Consider the following 24672-nt stretch of genomic DNA (forward strand, 5'->3'; position numbering starts at 1 on the left):
TTTAAAGTTGCAACACTACATCACAATAATAAATTAATATTAAGTGCATTTAAACGCATATTTTTAACACTTTATAATGTTTTAAAATCATGTATTTAGCTTTCTACAACGCTAGGTAAACTCGCGTAGCATACTTTATGCTACACCCAACACTTATCTTGAGCACAAACTTCAATTCCAAATTATGATTTGGATTCATTATCTCAATATTTCTTGTAACTAACGATAAACTATTGAAATGTAAAAATGCGGTAAAATCTCATCCTTTTTATTATCACATTGATATTCAGCATACTAAACGCCACAAAACTAAAGCAAATTTATTCAAAAAGTTTTTGTCGTTTGTCTGTGTTATTCTTGTATTGAATTCCAGTCTGTGGTTTTTAATTACCATATCTCCCAATTCAAATTTCATTCAATTCTTAATTAATAATAGTGGCAAAATATACCATTTTATAGATATTATAACGTCGGCGTTGAATAAATCTATTATATCAACACAATGTACTATACAAAGCTCTTAAAATACAATTAGGCACGTTCAACCAACGGAGAAATCTTTTGGTGGATAAATTTCATGTACTCCTTTGGTGAAACGTGACCTCTCCACTTTACATCCTGTTCGCCGGTATTTCATCTCATTTTCCCTTCGGTATCGTTTCAAAACGAAAGAAAAAACACGGTGTTTCCATTTATTTTTTTTTGCTGCTCTGACGGTTTAACATTAATAATTCATTTCAATCAGAGAGACGAAGAAACGGGATGATAAACTGAAATTTTAAATGTTTCTTTTAAAACGAATCTGTAGGTAAAGTCATTAATTAAGCGATTAGGATTTAATACTTATTTATTATAATTGACTTTTTCTGTGAAATTATTGAAAACATGTAACAACGTATGTACAAGGAAAGATATGTTCGGTTGATTAAGAATAGATCACGGGGGATTTACCGGAGCAACACTACGAGGGTTTATATTTCGCACGAGCAATTTTCGAATCACCTCAATTATTCACAAGGTCAGGGCCTTTGGTGTCTTCTACGCCATTTGTAAAGGTTTTAGTACCTACTCTGCTTCGGAGTTAAAGTTAAAATAAACCTCGACACCGATTCTAAGTTTAATTTGAAATATTTTTAAGTAAATCAAGGTTGGGATATAAGTTTTAAGAAAAGATAAATAAAAATTGAAATTGAATTAGTTCAAACAAGAATATTGTTTATACCTCGTCGATTTATCGCCGTTTATAACACAAGCTAACACCCAAAACCATACGTTCTCATAAACAACTCGTATTTTTCGCATTTTTTTGTTTCCTAGGCATTGATAGCGACGTCCATTTAGCTTTGTACAAAACGGACGTTTTACTAAATGGTTCGAGAAGAGTTATTTCCCGCTCGGGAGTTACATATTGATCAATTTTTCCGAAAAATTATTGCCTATAAATCTACGTACACAGGATTTTTTGATGCAAAATATCATGCATGACAAATTTAATTGTACAATTAACTATTTTATTTACATTGATTTTTTCGTTTCAAAACAATTACGAAAAAAAATGAATGTATTTTTGTGTAATTGCTGTTATTATCAACTTATTTATTTATTTTTGTTTCTAAAATATAATGTTTGTCCGTTATTGTTGGGTTTTAAACTAAACACAAAGTACTCGAAACGCATAACAAAACATACAAAGCCGGTAATATTTGTTTCAGGAAATTAATACTCCGCGCGCAATTTCCTTTGTTCCATATTTAATGTGTACTCATGCATATATTAACGCGTCGCCATTCGATTTTTCCACACTTACAGTTAACTTTTTTATTATTTCATGCACTGTTCTGTTGATTTTCCATATCATTTTTAATTAACTCGATCCAAATTTTGAATTTTATTAATATTTTCTCATTAATTTCACCAAAATTAATGTTATTCTAATCGATGAACGAAGGCGCGGTTCAAATTGGGCTATTTACACAGCGTTTACTACAAATGAAAAGTGTTGATTTTTGGTATTTTTGCGGATGATATAAATTTTCAGGCAGTTTTTTTTCTATCTCCCCGGTTTTTCCTGTATTCCTCGATATACACCGGTAGATATGTTGAATATAGGCTTCAGGGTAGAGTTATGTAAAGTTTTAATTCACTTTATTTTCAGTAGTGAGGTATGATTTTTTTCCCATAAACCAATACATTCTTCTATGGATGAGTCCCAGTAGGAGCTTTTTAATCCAGATATCCTTTCCCCACTTTAAATGATTAGCTAAATGGATCCCCAACTATATTTTTATTTTAATAGGGAGTGGAACACCATCCATGCTAACAAACAAAAAAGCTGTCGTACATTAACTCTTTGGATAGAAGATTTCTCTCGCAACTTTCAACTTTTCTCAAATGATGCAAGTAAATCATTTGACATGTAGGAATGGAACCTTCACAGAAGATAATATCAGATTATTACAGAATTTGAGAAATAAAGCTAAGGCGAGCTGCTCATTGGGATTATTACAAACAATTAAGGAATTATACAACACTTGCGTTACGTAATGCAAAGAAAGCCTATTTTGAATATCTGCAGTCTCAGACCAGTGGTGGTAAATTGTGGAGTGCCATTCCATCTATTAATGCTGTGTGAAATAATAAAAGGCATATACCAATCACATTAATGAATACTTCTGAAATTAATGCTGCTTTTCTTGATGGTGTCCCCATCATAAATAATGATGACAATGGTGAAGATGAACTTATTGATAATTACAATAATACCGTATTTGACAATATGGGTATGAACTTTAGGCTGGCATTCGTTGATGAAGACACGGTACGAAAAATAATACTAAGTATAAAAAGCAAATCTGTTGGGTCGGATGGCATTTCCATTGACATAATTGGGATGACACTTTCTTGTATACTTCCTTACATCACACATATAATGAACAGTTGCATAGAGTTTAATTACCAAAAAATTCTTCGCCAACAGCTTATAAAGATCTGCGTCCTATAAGTCTACTACCTGCTCTCAGTAAAATATTGGAAAAGATTATTAACCTTAATAATATTCTGCCTGATTGTCAATCAGGGTTCATCCCTGGCCGAAGCTGTACAACTGCTTTATTACATGTTACGGATGACCTTATAAGAGCAAAAGATGACAATGATCTCAGCATATTGGTTCTTTTGGACTTTAGCAAAGCGTTTGATACTGTCAACCATCGTGTATTGTTGGTAGTTCTTCGAGATGTTGGTTGTGATGAGTCGTTTATTGAGATGATGTATTGCTACTTAACCAATTCTAGACAATGTGTGAAGTTGAATGGTGAGTATTCTGATTTTTCAGATGTGACAAGGGGTGTTCCCCAGGGTTCCGTATTAGAACCATTACTTTTTTTATATCGATACGTTCTTGCTACCCAAGCGTTTTAAATTTTCTGATGTTCACCAATACGTCGATGATACTCAAGTATCCTTTAGTTTTCCTAGAGACCAGTTAGGCACAGCAGTAGCTAGTATTAACGAGGATCTGCTTCGTCTGTCAGATTACGCAACAAAGCATTCATTAATTTTGAATCCAGAAAAGTTTGGTTTTGGTGTTTGGTAAAGATAGAGTAATAGAATCTGTGAGTCAAAATGTTGATATTACACTTGGTGGCATGAGTATCCCGATTGTGTCGCAGGCCAAAAACAAGCAATTCTTTCAGATACCGCAATTATATTTCTAAAATAATTGGTATAGCTTATCAAAATTAAAAATTGTTGTACTATTTTAAAGATATTTTTGGTGTCAAATTGAAAACAACTCTATGTGAGGCTGTGGTACTTTCGTTGTTTAACTACTGTAGTCCGGTTTACGGGCCATGTCTTGAAGCGGTTGATATTGGTAGGGTGTAAAGGGAGCAGAACGCTTGCTTGCGATTTATTTTTAATATACGAAAATTTGACCATATTTCCCATAAATTGAAGGAATTGAAATGGTTTAGCACCCGTGATCGTTTCGTTTTGCAGTCCTTAACATTGTTTCATAGAGTAGTAGTTTTCACAGATAGTACATTCATAGTATTAATATTCGTAGAAAAAATCTCATCACATTGCCTTCCCATAATACAACTTTATTTAGGAGATCGTTTACGTATAATATATATTCCATGTACAACTCTCTCCCTCAAGATGTTAAGAATAAAAATATTGAAAGGTTTAAGGGTGTCCTATACAGATATATTTTTAACAACAATGCGAGGTGATAGTGACTTTTCTTTCTTATCGTTCGGTCAAATGTTTAATTTCAGTTTTTTTTTGTTTTTATTATGCTTTAGTTTGTTTGTGGATTGTTAGGATAGGTAGAATAGGCATTCAAATTGCTTGTATTTTAACATGATTTAAGGGTTCGGTTTAAAAGCAGGGAATGTCTTACGGGACATTCATCAGAACCGCCCGTTGAGGTTCTGCAAATACATAACTGTACTGCAACTAGCATTAATATGTATTTGTTGTGTAATACGTTATGTTGGAGAATAAAGACATTTATTATTATTATTATTATTATTTCTGACGTAAAATCGCGGGAGCAAGCGTTTTATCTACATAAAGAAATAAAGGCGCGACGTCTAGTCTGGAACACACACCAGCACCATTTTTTCCGATTAGACAGAACCCCTCTCTCCCTGTATGATGCAATTATTTGACATATTTTGGTTTATTTTGGTTTTCGTTTAGTTTTCTATCACGACTTTAGACAAAGATTTTCCTGGCTTAGCTTTTACGTTTACTGAAATGCATTATTTTTCGTTTTTATTAATTCTGATGGCAAAAAGGGTGTTCTCTTTGGTTGTAATAAAATTTTGACAATCTCCTCGTTATGTTTTAAAAGAAGCCATCAAAAACACTCGTTTTGAAACGGTAACGGTCGAGACAAACGCGACGCACCCCGTTCTCATAAATAAGCCTCAGTAATTTCCTGCAAAATGCCATCGTAGCCGTCGGGGAAGCGCTCTGGTAACAGCAGGTTCGAACACGCTAATGGATAATGTCAAACCTCGCCGTATTCACAAAGTGTGTAAAACGGACGATTCCAAAAAGTACTTGAACTGAAAATTTATGAACACACAAACTTTTAATTTGTTTCTGAACTTTTTTTATCGAGTTGAAATATCTTTTTTTATTTCCGCTTTTCTTTAAAACAGAAAATAAATGAACTTGTGGTTTAGGGTTGTTAATTTTCTCTTCTACTGTAATAATTTTATTGGTTTTATTTTGGGGGGAGAGAAAATGAATGGTTTAGAATTGACCAGGGGGGCCGTCGCAGGTGTTGGTCTGCAATGCGGCTCGGAGTCGCGACGTTTCGCGTGACGCTGATGTCGACCCCTGATTAGTGCGGTGCCCTGCGACAGAGTCAACCCTTTGTACCTCCCACAATAGTGTCCCACACACACAGAAAATCGCCTACCTCTAATTTTCACAAATAAAAACAAATCGGCTCAGTGAAATAGTTATACATAAAAACGTTTATTGTGTATTTGAATTTAATATGAAGGTGTTTCACTTTTATTTTTAATTATAAAAATAAATTGATGGAAAATACTTGCAATTAGTTAGGATTTAAAAATTAAATCGGAGTGGTTTTACATGGAAATTATGATTAATGGTGTTCTAAAGCGAAAATTGCATGTGAATTGATCATCAGAAATAAAAAAATAAAGTTAGCTTATTTCCTTCTTAATTTGATGTTACATAGAAGCCTAAACTTCAAAAACGATCTTAAAATTGATGTTAACGGTTATGTTTTAGTTTTACATTAGTTGATTGAAACCGGGTTTTACATGCGAAATGAAAATTAAGATGTAAACGTTGAAACGAACTTTTAATCCTGTTTAAATCCAGCTATATCTCAACGGAATAGTTGTAAATTCCTGCCACATAAAAGATTACTACACCACATAAACTATTCCATCACAAATACATTTAAAAAAAGTATACAAAAAAATCCTTCCAAACACGTTCATGTCAAGAAACTACTTCTTGGTGAATCCTTCTTCGGGGTACGAACTGAATTATTCAGGGTACCTATACCGAGTAAAATCAGGTCCGATTTAATGTTTATGATAAAGGTTATAGAGTTGGTTGGAAAGGTTATAAGTTTGATAGAAATCGATTTATAAATTTTTTAAATAAACGTAATGAAATTATTAATAAAAGGTAATTTCACGACGAAAAACACAAAACTAGAATTGTAATAATGGTGTATAATGGTGGACGATGGTAATAAACTCATAAATAGAGATATTGTAGTGGAATTATTCAAGACAATAATTATTTTAATCAATACGATGGTTTGTAGTATACCTAATAATTCAAAAGGTAATGTGGGATCGTTTAAAATTATTATATTATAAGGTAAAATATATAAAAATGAGGATTGATTGCGATATTAACGATCGATTTAAAAACATTTACTACGATTTGAAACTTAAATGTAAAGTTTTTAACAATTTGGAGTTAAAATCAATCATTTGATTGAGGCGTTTAATAACAAAAAACTCCTATTCCAAGTATCGAAAAAAGTAAGCTGAAGTAGAGGTTTTATGCTTTGAATATCCCTTTTCGCATTTTGTTTGATCGCAAATACTTGTTTTCAAAAATACGCTTTTCTTCTAAGAAATGAAGTACTGCTAAATAATGAAGTGGAATTATTTATTACGGCTATCCAACAATCTGCATAGGCTAATAGTACAGATATTACTTCAAGAATCGAAGGTATAACTGCCTGAGCAAATGATTGTCAAACGAATATCTCAAAGCCCGATTTCGAGAATCTTACCTAGGAGGAAGATGAAATCAACAAGTTAATTACAAGAGAAAGTTTAAAAAATTGTAAAACATGTCTATCTTATTAATGCATCTTTTGGATCAAAATTCTGAACTGATTATGATTCTTAAACCTGAAAAACCACAAAATGAAATTCCATCCTACAGGCTAATCTTTACTCCCTATAATTTAAAAACTATTGGATGTTCGGGAATCGCTGGAAGAAAAATTTATTCTTTTATATTCTTAGATATAGCTCAAGCATTTGATTATAATTAAACAAGCTCTTACACAGTCAGTTTTCACAATTGCTGAAGTCTTATATTTCAGATCAAGCCTTCAGGGTTAATCAGGAAAACGTTTTTTCTTAACTTTTAGCAAATTAAAGCAAGAGTACCACAAGGTAATGTACTAAGACCAGTCCTTTACTTTCTATATACTAGTCACATTTCCTACGATACTGCTATAATGGCTGTGGATTAACATCACAAAGAAGCAGCAATAAATTTGCATTAGTTAACAAAATAAGCAACTGAACCAAGCCATGGAGAACCAAATTAAATGAGTCTTATTAAATAAATCTACATCTGCATATCTACAACATCCAAGTACCATATGTATAACACTAAATGCTAAACTGTATTGGACAAAACATATAAAAAAAAAGAAATTCTCACTTTAGAAGTAATCCAACGATACCAAAACTAAGTGTAAAGGAGCATTATCAGTGCTCTTTAATATTGCAGAAATACTGACCTAAATAGGGACATGGAAATGAACACTATTAGTCAGGGTACTTCATCACGTTAATGTCGAAGCCATCGAAATTGTTGACAATAAGAATCTGATCTGTCCGTGGAAAAATCTAATCATAAGCATCCTTTAAAAGTTGTTATTAATAATTTTTTATGTCAAATAATTTGGGTTAATAAAAAATAGATATTTACGTATTTTGGCTTATAACGATACGTCAACCAATTTCAAATTATACAAGGGGGTTTACTTTTGAAGTAGATTTTTAAGATTTTAAAATTTAATTTAAAATTTTTAAGTTATTTGCTTATAAGTAAAAATTCAGTGATAAATCATTATGCGCGCTTACAAGGACGAAATTGAACTTTACGCATTGGGTTTGGCCAACATAGTATTCCCACACTTGTATAACTTCTACGCCATTTAAAGGAGACTTTATATTTTACTTTTGGCAGTTGGTTCTGGAACTTAACATCCGTTTGCTGAAAATGCCTATTTTTATGGCGATCTAATCATCTCAAAAACTGAAATATAGAAGTTCCATAAAAATTTAGTAACTAAATTATGTTTTTAATTCAAGCCACAATGAAAAAGTGGCATCATAATATGAAATGTTTCGTCTTGTAGTTGAAAATAGTCTAATTGATACTGCACCAGAAAATATAAGATGCGGCAGGAAACCAAAGAAAATTGTACGAAATAAGTAGAAAAAATGTGTGCCAGAAGAACTAAGCTATGATAAATCTAATAAATATTGGCCAAGATGATGTTGCTTTAATAAAACAATAATAGTACTAAATAAATTTGATATTTGCAATAAACACAATAACTAATTGACCAGTTTTGGGTTGCTATGGTATTTTTGTTATAACGCAGCCATACCTCTGCTTAATTAAACGATATCGTCTTAAGTTTAGTTGAAGAAACGTATAGACCACTTTTGGAGTGATATCCAACAAGTTATATGTATCTCACATTCTCCATCCTATATTTAATCAAGATGTAGCAATATGTGTTAAGCAGTTTTAGGTTGATATAGCATTAATTGTAGCGCCTCGGCCCCAAGCGACTTCGGCTTAAATGAGCCAGGCTATATATTCTCCGTTGTATGTTCAAGACGCTGTAATATGTTGTGGTTTTAAGTTGACATTGGTATTTCTAGCAATTACAGCTTTCAATTTAATTTACAACTTTGAATAAAATTACAAAATAAAAACTTAAAATGTAGTTCCTTAGTATTCCAACCCAACCATCCAGCAAATTATCATGGCTGTCTTTATTTCAAAGAGTAGGTTGCTCTTTCAAATAAGATCCCAATTTAATCCTCCAAATAATCTCATAAGAAATTCAATAAAGATTATTTGAGTTTTGTGCTCTATATTGTTTTTAATTTTCGATAAGGTCAAAATATCCTTATTGACATATCGCTGTTATAGACTTAATTTTTTGCATAGATAGAAAATAAGTAATTACTTACTTTGTATGAGTTAAATTAGAATCCAAATTGTTGCTCCATATTTTATGATATTTATCAAGTCATAACGGTTAAAAATCTTAAACTACATATCTCAAAACTTAATTTCCTGTTCTTGTTCGACACGGTATAACTTTCCCAACTTCCGTACCTTATCCCTAACTGTGAAGATATCAAGTTACCTAATTTACTTACACCACCTGCAACAATTTCCTCGATTTGCTTTAAGTATTACTAGTGGTGTTATCGTATTCGTTCCCAATGACGAACTTTAATATTTGCATATTATGTAGGACCAATCGTAATATTCATGGTTAGGTACTACTTTTGTAATGCAGTTGGCGTAGTAACGTTATAAATAATGGGGGAAACGTGGCGAATAAATACGCGGTTGTTCGTTGTTCGTGCGGCGGGTAACGATCAACAGAGGGGTATTAATTTAAACCATGGTGGATGTCATTTTAGTTGGAAAACCAACCGCATTGCTGCGAACTCTAGCTTCAACGGCTTGGTAATCGTGGCTGCTAGAAAATTTTGGTGCATTGCGAAAATATCATATTTAATTAAAATTTGTAATGAAACATTTATCTTAGCGTATTTTTTTCTTGTTAAATTTGAAAGTATATTTTATGTATAGATATAGAGGTTCACATCGATTTTCATCCCCGTCGCTTCATTCGGCGTTGTTTTGAATTATTTCCGGTAATATGGGCTCAGTAGTCCGGGTATACACGGGTGGCGTCAGTGGCGTACTAGAGGAAGCATCTTTTATTCACCGACTACACGCTTCCTGGCCAATTGCAACATTTTAATCAGACGGGAGACTCAAAACTTGGATCCTTTCCATAAACCTACGTTTTCCTTTTAGTTTGTTCATATCCCTATTCTTTCAAATCTCTTAGAAAATATGCAAATCGACGAATAACATTACTTTCAGCATCTTTTGTAAATACAAGTTGCTTCATTATGGAAAAAGCTTATCTTTGAGAATTCTTGGTGACTAAGAAAAAAAATTCAATTTACTTAATAAGCAGATTATGTTAAATAAACTTGGAGATAGGATCGATGGTAAACCCTATGGAACAAACCGTGTAGGTAAACAAACACCTTTAACACTTGTTTACCTTGTTCCGGGATCCGCTTTAGTCACAACTTACCCTCCTGAATTCTACCGTTTGAAAACAATTCTACGATCAATACCCTAACGTACGCATTTTTAACATCACATCATTTTAATCTCACCAAAAATGTCAAATACAATACCGTTACTTACACCACCATTCATAAATAACATCCTCCTGTCATCACTTTAACCCCAGAAGTAATTCCCAAAAGCAGCTTGTAAACACCTTTGCAGTCGTGGAACGCAGTGTTCTGTGGTGTTGTTGCGGAAATTCCCGGAGAATTTCCGAAAACGTTTATTCGCACAGTTGAGACGGGAACTTTGTGGCCGTTGTGAAAGGAGAAGGCGTTGTGTTAAAATGCCAAACGGACCGTGGAGCCACAGCGCACGTAGGTTTGAATAATTAAGAAAGGCGTGAATTGTTAACGACCCTGAAGGTGCCTCCGGATGACTTATGACCGAGAAACCGGTTTGGGGGGATTTTCTTGGGTAACGATGGATTTCGTAGGCCGGATGCCAACTGTTATATACATAATGGAGAGGTTAACGTGCTTAAGTGAAGTGGTTTTCAAGAAAATGGAGTAGAGGCGAAACATACACCAAATGGAATTTGTAGGCGAGTTGGTTAACATAAATAACGTTTAATAAAATAAGTTTTTGATGAAATAGCACATCTGGTAACATTTTTAATTAATAATTTTGTTATCCAGAAACTTTCAGAAACTATAATCTGTTTTTTATTTAAATCAATTGTCAAAGTGTCGTCAAGTTGGTATTGAAAGTAAAAGCGCATGTCGTGACTTTTACTTTAATTGTGTGCCACCACTGTCTATCAAATTTGTTAAGCTTGATTAAAAAACAATTTTCATATAATTTTTTTGCTGCTAAATCTACCATAAAAATGTTAAGACAGGGGGAACGGGATGTCAACTGTCTAAACGCGAAAAGAACTCTATAATTAGGTATTGTGAAGAAGTACAGACGGAGACACCAAATACGAATTTAAAATATATATGTGATAAAGCTTTACGTGATGAATTAATTAATCTGTCGTGTCAAGGAGACTTGGCAAAAAGCTCTTGGTCATTACACTCCGGAGATGTGGGCAAATAGTGTTCGCCACTGTGAAGAACTAATTAAAAAAGATTGGACAACATTAATGGGAAATTCATTAATAATTGATTTACCTCCTGTCATCATCTAACTAGCGGAAGTCTCAGATTCTTCCAGTAATTCTGATTTTTAAACAATATTCAAATTTTAATTATAGCACTTAATTATGTTATCTTAATATATTGCTCACGAGTTTTAATTTCAAAACGTAGATATTAGCCAAGTGACGAGAGATTAGTGGCTTCGTCTTTAAAGTGACAATCAGTGACAACTTCGTTTAGAATATAAACAACCTTACTTATTATTTAGTGGAAAATATTATAAAGCATGACCATAGAACATGGTATCTAGGGTGGTACAGACCGTTTTTTTATAAAAATTTGGCAATGACAATTGATTTAAATAAAAAACAGATTATAGTTTAAGTGACAAAGTTGGGAAAAGGTTTGATAACATATATATTAGTACTATAAAATTCATCATGTCAATATATCTGAATTCCACTAACCTTTGGCATTCATTATTCTATCTCTTCTCATCGTTGGCTGTCATTGCATTTCTTTTTATGCGAATACACCTACACTATATACGTCTCTAACATTGAAATATTTTATCAATTTCAAAATGGGAATGAGAAAACGTTTCTTATTTCAGTGTTTATTCCAGACTTTCATATTTCAGGATTTATTTACTATTGCTTTCCTCGAAAATACAGTACTTTGAAGTATTCAAATATAAATGTAGTTAAGTGTTAGATTAAACAAAACATGAAATAAGTGGTGAAAAACCGGCGCATCCACCAAAAAACACATCATCGTCAATAACTTCTCGTAGTGGAGTCTTCCAAGCGGATAATACAAAGGAATGGGTGTGTACAAAAGCCTAAACCTCTTGTATTGGATGGTATCCGATAGATCCACATCGGTTTTGTACGGTAGAGAGGGTATAGAGTACACGCTTCGAGAGGATTCCATGTAACTATAGACAAGAACCAAAGGAGGGGATAATTTCATGAGCTTGAACCGGAAAGATCTACTATGAGGAGAATTTCAGTACCCGTTTCAAGAGGTTTGTTAATTTTATGAATGTAAACAATGATCAGAAACTACGTCATTACATCAAGAGTCGTTTAAAACCGGATGTGAGGCATTTTTATGGATACTAAAACATAAATGTTGGTGGATTAACCGTGAAAAAAATAAAAATAGACTAAAGACTGAACACCATTGTGTTAGTAGCGTTTTAGTATTTTCATGTTATATTCACATAGAGAATAATTTATGACGTGTTAATATTAATACAAAGCGGCATTTTTAAACTTTCACATTTTCAACTAATTACACAACAACAACTGGAAAATTGTTTTTAATTAAATATACAGAGTGATATTACGCGAAAATTTACATTTTATGAAAATTATGGTAAGGCATATACAAATTATACAACGTGAAGAAGCACAAATTAAATGAAAGCATTTATTTCAAATTTATAAATAGAGGTCTACAAAAATGTTATAAAAATTTCAAAAACTAGGAATTTAGCCGCAGGGACATAAAAGTGTGAAAAAGTGAATATGGTCCAGGTGCAGTAATCCTCTGCATTTTTGGGAATAGGAAAGATTAAATATTTATAAAGGGGGATTTTAGCGCAATGAACCTAAGCATTAAGGCATTCAAGTTGAGTTGTTGCGTTTAAATTTTTCTATTTCGTAGTGTTCATGTAAATTAAGCTTAAAGCTTTGTTTTAATATTACTACCAAAATTGCAATTATCGTTATGTTTGATTCTTGTTTAGCCACGTTGTATGTGCGTTTAGCCATGTGCCACGTTGAAATTTCTAAGCACCACTTTAATCCAATAATCTAAATTTTATTCTTATCATTAAAAAGCTTTTTTTCTGAACAGTATTAGCATTTTTATGCAGATATCTTGTACTTTATATTAATTACAAAACATCAAGTCATCTTCAGCATCACTGCAGTTTGACGTATTAGCATAAAGCGCTATATCACAAAGAGTATATATTGTGGCAAATGAGCTTTCATTCAAGAAGACAGTTTAGCTCATCCTTTACAAGAGTATATATCTTCTAGGAACAATAGTTGTTTATTTTCGGGCCATAAGAATGCAGCTACTTTATAAACAATATGGTTAAAATTTTATGTCAAAAACATTACCCAAACAATGACGAATAATCATTTGGTCATCAGTAGTAGTTTCTTCATCCTATTACTGGAATTAGCTTTTTTTCAAAATGTGCATGTTAAATGAAATGATATTATCTACCTCAAACAGTAAATGGGTAAAAACGTGAAACGCACTCTTGTCTTACTGTCGTGTCTAACTTCTGACAGTTAAAACACGAGTGGCTACTTCTTCTAGTACGACTGTTTTTTTAAAGTGTTTGTTAAAGTGAGGTTCAGAACATGAACAATACAAATAATACGCGAAGACTGTTTCAACGCTTTTTTTGATGTTAGAGCTTTGATCAGCAATAAAAAATCAGTTTTTCAAGTACAATATCTTATAAATGTAAGATTACTTTCTCTTCTAACGTGTGAAGCATGTTGGTACCTGCTTTTTTTAATACATTTTGGTCATAGAAGAAGGATAATGGGAAAGTAAAAGTGGCGAGTGAGGAAGAAATAAAGAAGCAGCGATTTGACAATCAAACTCACAAATAAATTAGTAACTATGAGCCTTTGGGTAATGCATCGAACTCAAAATGGCAGGGGCAGGCTGAAACGCAGGATATTCATGCTAATGTAGAAAACAGCCATCTAGATGATTATTTTCCTATTCCCAGGTTATCGTAGATATCTACAACCAGACGTGATTTTTTCTTACCGTGAAACCAAAGAAAAGCAGAATATCAATAGCAGAAGTACTTCAAACTTACTTGAATGGAAAATAGAATGGGCAAAAGCCACCGGCTACTTCAAACTTGATAAAAGTTATTTTGATTGCATGGCTGAAACGGTAAAAGCTGCAAATTGAAGTGGGCGCCAAAATATTTGCAACAATGAAGTCGAAAGAAGAAATATTAATTTTAACGCTATGATTCCAGAAGAAAAGCTTTTGCCAATCAACCAGGTTATCAACATCATCACATGTACCACAACCACATTTTTATCAAGAACTATATCGTTCACATTCTATACAAACAACAATTTCTACTCCTACTTTAATACCTTCCTACCAATTATTGCACGAATTTACGATTTACCTCGTCCCTGTGACAATTCCTCCTTCTTTTGAGAGTGCTCTTCGTAAGGAAGTTTATTAAATAGATGATGAAATTCTGCAAGTTTAACATTTAAGTCCGATTCTTAAGCAGCAGATCAATTTCTAACAATAACTAGGTAAGATGGTTTCGGGAGCTTTTGGGGTGTAATCCTATTGGCCACATCGCCTGTTACCACTAACGGCTGCATTGAAACCGTTACTCGCGGTTTCAATATGGCACTAAACCATTCACGGAATTAAATCTCGTTTGGTATTCAACCCAACCAGAATGTACACCCGGTGATATGTGGGTGAGGTGGTACAACTGTAACATAACATAACCTTCCATTCCTGCAACAGTTGGAAGACCCACTCTTGCATCATCAGTATAATACCCAATTTGCAAAATTTCGTCGATTTTTCGCCCATTGTGTTTGTTTAGGAAATTATTGGAAGAAAACTGAGAAATTTGCTACATCTAGCTCAGACACTACAAGTCTCTTTTTAGCACATAAATAAAAGATTATTTTAATTTACAAATTAATGTTTCTAAGTTTATATTGAAATCCAACTTTATACTCGATTTACTTTTCCATTTATTTTGTGGTCTTGATGTACAAATAACCATTTACTGAGTGGTATAAAAAAGAACGTGAAAGATTTGAAAAGCGCCATTTAAAACCCGTCCCTGTTTTTAAAAGCCTTCGTTTAACAGCCTCGTTTTCATCGGTCACGATTATAAACCGAGCATAATTTCAACGTCATTGCGGTTCAACCGTAATGATCGTCGGTTTTGGTATCCGACAAACCATGCCATTTTGACCGTAACAATAACGGTTATCCATTAAACATCAGGTAAAGGTTTTAGAGTTACGAGTATTCGAAAACCATTTTAAAACCCCTTTATTTGACCATGTTGAAACATTTTATTGTCATTTTTTGTTGCCGTTTTATTACAAGTGTTTTTAATCAATTCTTTCTTTGAATAAAAAACGTTTAAGCTAAGAATAAAGATAGGTAAAGAAAGCTATTATTAATAGTACCCTTTAATTAACGATTAACGTAGCCAACCGAGAATAGAATGGAAGGAAATCCAGCGGGTAAAAGAAGGGGTTAACTTTTCACGTCCGGTTTGACGAATTAGTCGTAAGCACGTAAAGTGCCCTGCTTGCTGCTTTCGAGGTTTGGGTTTGTGGAAGTTTTCGACGCTCGATAGTGGTGACGGTGATTTGCATACTTGTTTTAACTAGTATACTATGAGGGGCCATGGCCAACCAACTTCAAACTAAATTCGATTCGTATGCCGACGAAAATCCCTTTTATGGAGAGAAAGAGAGAAACTTTACGGTGTAAGCTTCAGGAAGTTTTGTGGTAATTGTTCGAATACGAACTAGTTTTCCTATATTATGATTCTTGTGAAACTAACACTAGGAGAATTAAATTGTATGTTACCTGAATTTACAACTATAGTTATATAGGTATAAAGAAAGGAAATTAACATTCAAATTGAAGTTAAAATTGGATTTTAAAATGAATTCACATTTACATTTAAGCTAAAAAGCAAAAATCGCATGTAAAACAGATTTTGTGTAAATAATCATTGATAGGATTTGGATTATACATGTTCCGGGTAGATTTCTCGGAATACAATTCATATTCGCGTTCCAAATACCAACAAAAGGCGAGTATCACATCAAAGCCATAGAATAATGAGACACCAGTCGTCGGTTGTTCTACCCATTGTTTCTGGCATTTATCAAATTTAATACAGTACACCGTTTTCCATACTAGAGATAGACAGTAAGTCAACTTCGTTTATTATACGTGTGGTAGCACCGATGTTTTGTCGCAAAGAAATCAATTTTATAAAGCATATTTAACATTAACACGATGTGTTATTTTGAAACGAAAATTTTGGTGGAAAAAATGTTCGTGGGTATAAGGGAGATATTTACGACCGTACGAAATGACTTATAACCAGATCGTATATATTTTATGACCTAAACATTGGGAAGGAATTGTTTGATAGTTACTGAACAGAAAAAAAAATACGACTTTCGTCTGAGTCTATTAAAGTCTATGAAAAGAATATTAAAAATAAAATAGCAGGTTAAATATCGGTCGTTAAATGTGCTAATGGATTTTTATGCAACAAAAAGAGTAAGGATTAAAAAAATTCCTAAATCAGTCTACAAATTTCGCAACGTGTGAGTAATTATTTGTGTGTAAACGATTTTTCGTTATATTACCCAAAATACGTATCTTATGGATTACTCTCATTAAAATAGTATACAAATTGAGAGGTATTTCAAAACATTATCTGTATACAAATAGGTTGAATATTTTTCAACTGTATAAAAATATCGTGAATTTAGAAATTGATTTACATAACATACATTTTTTTCGGGCTAAATACTCGGTGTTTATTTGGTTGCTAAAAATATGTATTTTTCAATTTTGATGACCAAAATTATATTTTTTTTGTTGGAAACTATGGAAATATAAAGCCGCGGATAAGCTTTTATCGGGGGCAAAGCAAAAAAGTGTTATATCTGGTGTAATGTATCAAAATGTAATACCTATGTTATAAAGCTGAACATTATTTTTATATTCACTTCGATGCGTTGCTCCCAAAATCGACCACCTTACATTTGTATGTAATAGGAGTGAACACATTCCTTGCACAGTTGTGCGAAACGTTATGTATTCAACGCTCTACTTTTAATAAAATTTAGAGATTTTAGAGAAAATTTATAACCTAATATGATTGTATACAGGGCGATTCTCAACATATACGCATAAACTTGTGGATTTATTCCTCATGACAAATAATGAGTAATAGGTGGAAAAAAATTGTAGCAAAAGTTTTGTAGTTTCCTAGGTATCGATGAAATTTACTTTCAAATCAAGAATATATATTAGATTTTAAAATGACATCAAAGCAAGTGTTCCAAGTTGTTTCCAATATTTTCTATACATAATTGGGCGTTTGTATCTGATTTCGCAATCCTTGCTCACTATTAACTTCCTCAGTATCCACTTCCTCAGCTGCAATGTTAAATGCCTGTGTTAACCACTGTATGTCATCCTCAGTATCAGCCAAGAGATTTTTAAAAGATCCTGCTCTTATGTTATGTCCAGTGTTTATAATTCAATCCCAATGAAATTAAGTTGGGGGAGTGAGCAGCGTTTCAGGCATAAACTTAAGGACTACTTGCTGGTTCGGCAGGTGACAGCAGCGGGTTGACCTTTTCAAATATTTTGTAGGGGAATAAGTGTCATAAACAACTATTCCTTTGTTTTTTTCTTTTTTTTTTCAATAATGTTTAGTTATTTATTGGCCCTGTATTTCATTTGAGCTTGTTTTTGCAAACAAAAATATTGAAGATATTTTAAAAATTGATATATGACCTTGCAAATAACTGTAACGTTTTAAAGATTTCGCTTGTCTCAAGTTAAAAGGAACATATTATAAATTAAATCATTATTTCAACTATTCTGGACCGAAAGCCATAATTAATGTTCTCACTGTGTGAGCAAGTCGGCTTGGCATATTTAACGGCGAATTTCCGGTTATGAATACCTTTTTATTCTGCTACCTAACACAATGTGAACGCTATAAATAGAAATTCGTTTGCCTCACGTTAAACGGAGCACCTATATAAAAAAAGCATGGTTGCTTACCACTTCATCATCATCCTGAATAATGGGGCAAGCGCAGAAGCTACTTTATACCGTATGCTTTACTACCATGATAATATTTACACTTGCCTGTGGCATAATGTCAAGGGGAATATGTAAAAATGCGTTTAAGTGAGAATAATTTTTTTGATTATAACAAGTAATCCAACATAAAGAAAATTCACCGTAACTAAAATTATCCTCAAAATTCTTATATCTACATATTTATGTTTAATTTATGTTTTCATTATTTTTTAACTTTTGAAGAACCTATTATATAGTTTAATAATTCACTGATGGTTAATGTATGACGCTAGTAATAGTACATTTGAAACAATAACCATTTGTGAATATAATAGGTATAGAAATGCACACCCCTATTGAATGATTCATTGGTATCCAGTATTGTTCAATATATCAAATAGCTCAAAGGCATTACACCTGTATTAGAAACTCGATCAATTCGATCAAAACGAATTAATCTCACCTTATCAGTATGCGATTTGTTTCTTATCATTAAAAGAAATCATTAAAACAAAATTTAATTGTTCATAGTGTTAATTATTAAAATATATACATCGTCCATAATTTTTCCATGCACTGTATAATTGCAGAAAAAAAGAGAATTGGAATATCTCTTTGATTACAGTAAAACAGGGGAATAAAAATTTATCGTTTTTTAATATCCTTCTGTTTTATTTCTTTTTTATTCACCGATAATTTATAATTACATTTCCTTTAATGTCACATTTCCAGTTTGAATAATAATCCGAACGTTGATTAATTTTCTATTCAATTTGTAAATTAATAAATATCCGTAATTAAAGGACCTAAACTAGTGAACATTAATTGAATTGATTGTATATTTTATGATTCATTGGTTGACAATGCTTTTAAAAATTTTGCCTATAACCCGAAAACGTGCAAACGCAACGTAGCATTTCAATATATGTCGAAAAGAATGTGTTTCATCAAACACCATTAAAAAGTACTACGACTAATAAATGGGATAATAAAACAGTTTGAACCCCTGAAAATATCGATGACAACAATTTTCAATTAAGTTCTTGGATTATCCATTCAAAATACGGGTTGTGTGATATCTTAACCCGATTCGGTAGATTACGTTTGTCCGACAGGAAAATCCATTTAGGCATAATGGTCAGGAGAGGCAAGAACCAAACATGATTTGCATGATATTTTTTTGTCCTGCAAAGCTTTTATAGTAGTTTTCAGTTCTTGGTACAACAGTATGATATGCTTTTGCTCATATCTCTTAATTAATTCCATTATATGTTCAAATTTAGTTTGTTGTCTTTTGTTCATACAACTTATTTCCTTATCTGGAAATGATGACTTGCTCAAAATCTTTTTATTTGTTATTTCAAAAGTATTAAAGTTGATGATCCTACTGATTCACTATACATATAGCACTAACATCTCAAGCACAGATACTAATACTATAGAAGTATTCTTATATTTGTGCTACCGCGTAAAGTATTGAGTGGTCTAACTGTGCAGTATAAAAACAACACCTTGCCTAACTCTAAATTTTACACTGGCTGAAACACAATATGTTTACATTGATAGAACTTGTAGAAAGTAAACACAACAGCAGATCGTTTTTAAGACAAAGTCAAAAACGAAAAAGCGACTGTAATTAATACCTCTCCTAATGCGTTGGCCCATTTTGTTTACATTTCTAACCCGAGTTAAGCGCAACCCGTTCAAGCATGTAAACCTATTTAGACCAATCTGAGGCAACGAACGGGCGGCACGAGATGTTTACAAGCCTGTCATGATGATTAAGTGCTGCATTTCTTGAAGATTTCTATAATAGATTCGTTCTACACTCTTTGGCGAAGATCTCCAAACTACAGCCCAATGTTCAGTGCTACGAAAACTATTACTACAAATTAATTGTGAACCTTAATTTGAATTGGATTCAGAATTCAGGAATTTAAATTGAAATTTGCATCCAAAAAGTGTAAGCTTTATAGAGTTTTAAACGAATTTTTTTTTATACAATTTTAAATTACTGTCTTAAAATGTTTTTTAATTAAATAATTCACAACATTTTATCTCAAAGACTTTTATTTCTTGACCTTTCGTATATTTCCACAAAGATATCTTAATTAATTAACGTCATTTCAATTAAATTTATATTTTTTTGTTGATGTTTTCAATTATATTATTTTTACTTAAACTATAATAGCAATATAGTCTTTTACTGCAATTATCGACCATCTTAAATTTGGCAGGAAATAAAACAAACAAATTTTTCTTTTAGCATATTAGACACGTTTGAATACCCCTTTAAAGGGAAGGCTTTGGCTTTCATAAAGTTAAAATGTTCTTTACATAATTAAAGAAAATATGTATTTATGTAAGCAGATATATTCAACATTTAACACTTTGATGATTTTGTTATAATTACTTACCTCATCATAAATAAAATTATCAATTTCTTCCAAAGGTCTACCATAAAGTTTCGGCGGAAATGGTTCGTATTTAGCCGGCAATCTAGATCCATCTTCAACGCTCAATTTCCGCCTTGGTTGAAACCCGTATTCGCGCACCAGTTGCACGGTTTTCCGCTCTAACCTCTCCAATGACTCCTTCGTGAAGGGCTTCACCTGCGCCTTAACTCTACCACTCGGCGGTGGCGGTGGCAGCAAAGGTGGTGAAACCGGGGGCGCGGTTACCGGAACGGAATTTCTTTTTACCCCAGGGTCAAAACCCTCTGGGGGTGCAGTTTCTGACGCGCACGGTGGATACGATACCGGCCTTCGAGGACGGCCTAAACCGGTCGCCCCAACACGAACGTCTTCCTCTTCGTCAACACCAACCATCACGTTTTAACTATTTTTTTTTCTTGATTTGGTTCGAAGATATATATATTTTTTTAATTTTAGAGATTACTTTATTTATTGTTATTTCTAGAAATGTGTTGAAATAAAGATTAGAGGTAGGGTCGCGATGGCCGAAAAGGTTTCGCGAACGCGTACAACCGTCATGTCGCGTGTTCGTCGGGTAACTGGATGTCGTGACCTGGCGGCGGCGGCGGCGTCGGTGGCGACGGCGTCGTCGGGAGTTTGTTGCGTCGCTGCCGTGTGCGGCTCAGCGTATCGCCGCCGATTCTGCGATCGATGTCCATTTTATAATTTTTCTTAGCTTTTATTATAATAGAACCTCTCAAAAGCGTTTTCTTATTTTCCAAACTCGGAATTCAATTCTGATCGTTGTACCCCTCAGTCCAACTCCCGACGCCTTCGCCACAATTGTTACGAGCCGCTGTCGACTCGCGACCACATCAAAGGCGACAATTTCGTTTTATAACTGTGTGACCTCAAAATAACCTTTCGTTAAATAAAAATAAATTTTAAATTTTATTACATAATAAGTATATCATTATAATTTATTTTTCTTTTCCTTGATTATAAGTTGAATTTACTATGTAATGTTAAAAGTGTTTCAACCATAGATATTACCTAAATAACATAAAATAACATCCACACGTTCCATAAATAGAAATTGGCTAAGGGTACACCTACAGGTGCTCGCATACAGAAGGTCCTGGCAAAAGATGGCAACACTGATCTCGGCCAGCTATGCAAAAAAGATGGACAATATACTAAGGATGCTAAGGAATCATTGGAGCTCCTATTGAGCACAGATTTCCCTGTCCCAAAAGTGTCCCCTAATGCAGCCGCAGATTCCAAAGTCTTAGATATCACCTGTCTGAAAAAATTCACATTCAGTAAGGTGAACTATTTCTAATTTGAAGAATTTAAAATCTGGATGAGATGGAATTTAGCCTATTTTTCTGCAAAAGGCATAGAACAGCTACACCCAGTACTAACACAGTATTAACACCTACAGCTAAAGCTATAGCTACCTATACCTAGATTATGGAGAAAAGTAACGGTAGTCATAAGTTTCACCTAATTAATGCAAAAAGCCTTACAACATATTATCACCTGGTGCGGAAATAATAGGCTCAGCATCTATTCGAAGAAATTAGAAATACTCTAATTCCATTGAAGGTAGTGCTATGAACCTCAAAAGAGAGGTCAAATATTTAGAGGTAAAACGAGATAGTAAATTAATCTGAAATTGCCAAGATAAGGAAAAAGGCGATCATGGCTAACCTGATCTGCCGCAGACTCCTTCAAAAGAACTGTGGTCTTAAACCACGAATGTATCACTGGGCCTATGTGGAAATAATTAGACCCATGGTGCTATTAAAAACGAATTTAAGAGCGAGGAACTTAGTGGTGTTTACAGAATAGATTATCCGGACTGTAATAGTACATTAAAAAACAAGTTTCGTAAGACACGTTTGAAATGCACGAATTCAAGTTGAAAAACGAGTGGCGAAGCCACGAGTTTTTTAATGAATGAGTGCTTTAAGTCTTATGAAACGTGTTTTTATGTTTTTTTTTTGTAATTCTCGTTTTTATCCTTTTTTTTTTCTCAAAAATAAAATAAATTTTGACAATGTAGGGAAATAGGTATGTAGCAGTTGGTAACAACGTAACACTTGAAAATAGAAATTTGAATGACAAATAGAAACTGTCAAAACACAAAACGTATTCACCTGATAAAAATGTTTCATGTACACCTCCCAAAATAAGAGAAATTGCTGAGTTCAATGTCCTCATTATTGTGGACCTTGTATTCGATGATAAGAACGTGTTTAAAGACAAACATTGCCACATTGACAACCAGAAAAATTAATGACCCAATGTCACCAACTTGAACTGATTCCATAAAATGTTACTAAAATCTCATTACAGCATCGGATGCTGCAAAGAGTGTCATTACAGCACCCGTTTGAGTACTGTAATAGCTTTCATTACCGTCGCGAATTACAAAAAAGAACTTACATCGGCCAAACGGGACATAATATTAACACTAGATTTAAGGAACATATTTTCACAAATACCTCAGCAGTCCACAAACATATCAATAAATTTAATCATAATATTAAGTTCGATAATGTAAACTGATAAAGAACATTAATAAGTCCAAAGAGATGGATCTCTATGAAGAATTCTACATTAATATTCTTAACAAAAAAGATCATCAATGACACTCTACATTACAACGTCTTCAGACATTTTACTATGTTCATTTAAATTCACGCTTTTATGTTTTTTAAATTTTTGAATGATACAATTTCATGGAGATTTCTTTATTATCTTATCTTCCGATCATGCGCTAAACTGTACTTGTACGCCATGCGGTTCTTTACATTCAGTTTGTCTTTAACTTTGTTAATTTTTGAAATTTAAACTTTAGAGATGGTTCCTATATTCTATACTTTTTCTCGTTATCGTTTTTAGAATTTTTTCTTTCAACCATTACGATGAACCTCGAATCAAAGATCGCAAGACTACTCTTAAATGGTTTGGTGACCAAAACAAATCACAAGATAGCGCGTCAACAGCGGACACAAATCCAGTCTTAATACAAAGGGTGCAATGCATCTTGTGCTCTTAAAGCCCTACTCGGTCCCACACCACTTCATTTGTGTATACAAAAGGAGGCAACTTTGAATGCCTTATCACTGTAGACAAGCTCTTCACTTAGGCCGATTCAGGGTAATCTCAAAGGATGTCTAAACCACTTGATTCAAACTAAAACAGATCATATACCGACAGAATATAATTTCGATCAGTCATATAAGGTCATGTTTAGAGTAATGAAAAGGCGGACAAGTTGGCGAAAGAGGCAGCATGGACACAGACAGGCGAGGAGTATGATAACCCCATCACCGGATCTAGATTTAGAAGCTTTGAATAGGATAAGTTACAATAGATCTAAATAACCCCACTTTGAATTTGATCGATATAACAATGGACCATATGTTCAATAAATATTGAGAATTGATTTTTGTGCAAAAAATATTTATATATAAAATATTGAATGGCTGTTTTGAGCTACCTATAATGTTGCTAAATAAGAATTCAAAAGATTAGCAACCAAGGGATCCTCATTTTAGTAACTTCTAAGTACTTCGAAGCCAGAATGTTCTCTCCAAATCGTAGTCTTTCAAGACTTTAAACATCCTGTTGATCATCATGCTATACTCGTGCTCCGTCTTATATGAATCAAATCTTTTCGAAATATAGGTCACTTTGGATACTTGGAATGAGTTCATTTTTTAAAATATTGGTGTTGAGAGAGAAATCTCGAAATGGGGATTTTCAATTCTCAAATACATGAATTCTATTTATTATTATTCGTCGCTCGCTTCCCCTCTCGTGGGATGAGCCATCACGCGGATTTTATACACATTTGTTCGTTCCAGACATATACAGTACCCCCTAGCGCCCTCGCTCTTCTATTCCAACGTTTCTAAACCTCAGCGTGTTTATGTTTTCGAAATAATTACAATAATTCAAAATGACAACTTTACTTAGAATAATTATCTCTATAAATTAGTTTTAGTCCAATTTAATCCTTCATAATCCATTTTTGTTATTTTTAATAAAATAAATGA

The 24672-nt window shown here is 33.2% G+C and overlaps 1 protein-coding gene across 5 annotated transcripts in view; it reads right to left on the reverse strand.

The window, feature by feature from the left end:
* Positions 1-21181, reverse strand: part of LOC111424491 (Na channel protein 60E) — a 61796-nt gene extending 40615 nt beyond the window's left edge. For all 5 annotated transcript variants that reach the window (XM_023058042.2, XM_071197748.1, XM_023058041.2 and 2 more), the window contains exon 1: positions 20606-21181. In XM_023058042.2, the coding sequence (XP_022913810.1) occupies positions 20606-21016 (411 nt within the window). In that variant the 5' untranslated portion in view covers positions 21017-21181. The remainder of the gene's footprint in view (positions 1-20605) is intronic.
* Positions 21182-24672: the final 3491 nt, after the last annotated feature.

This window comes from Onthophagus taurus, chromosome 7 (genome assembly GCF_036711975.1).
Source record: "Onthophagus taurus isolate NC chromosome 7, IU_Otau_3.0, whole genome shotgun sequence".
NCBI lineage: Eukaryota > Metazoa > Arthropoda > Insecta > Coleoptera > Scarabaeidae > Onthophagus > Onthophagus taurus.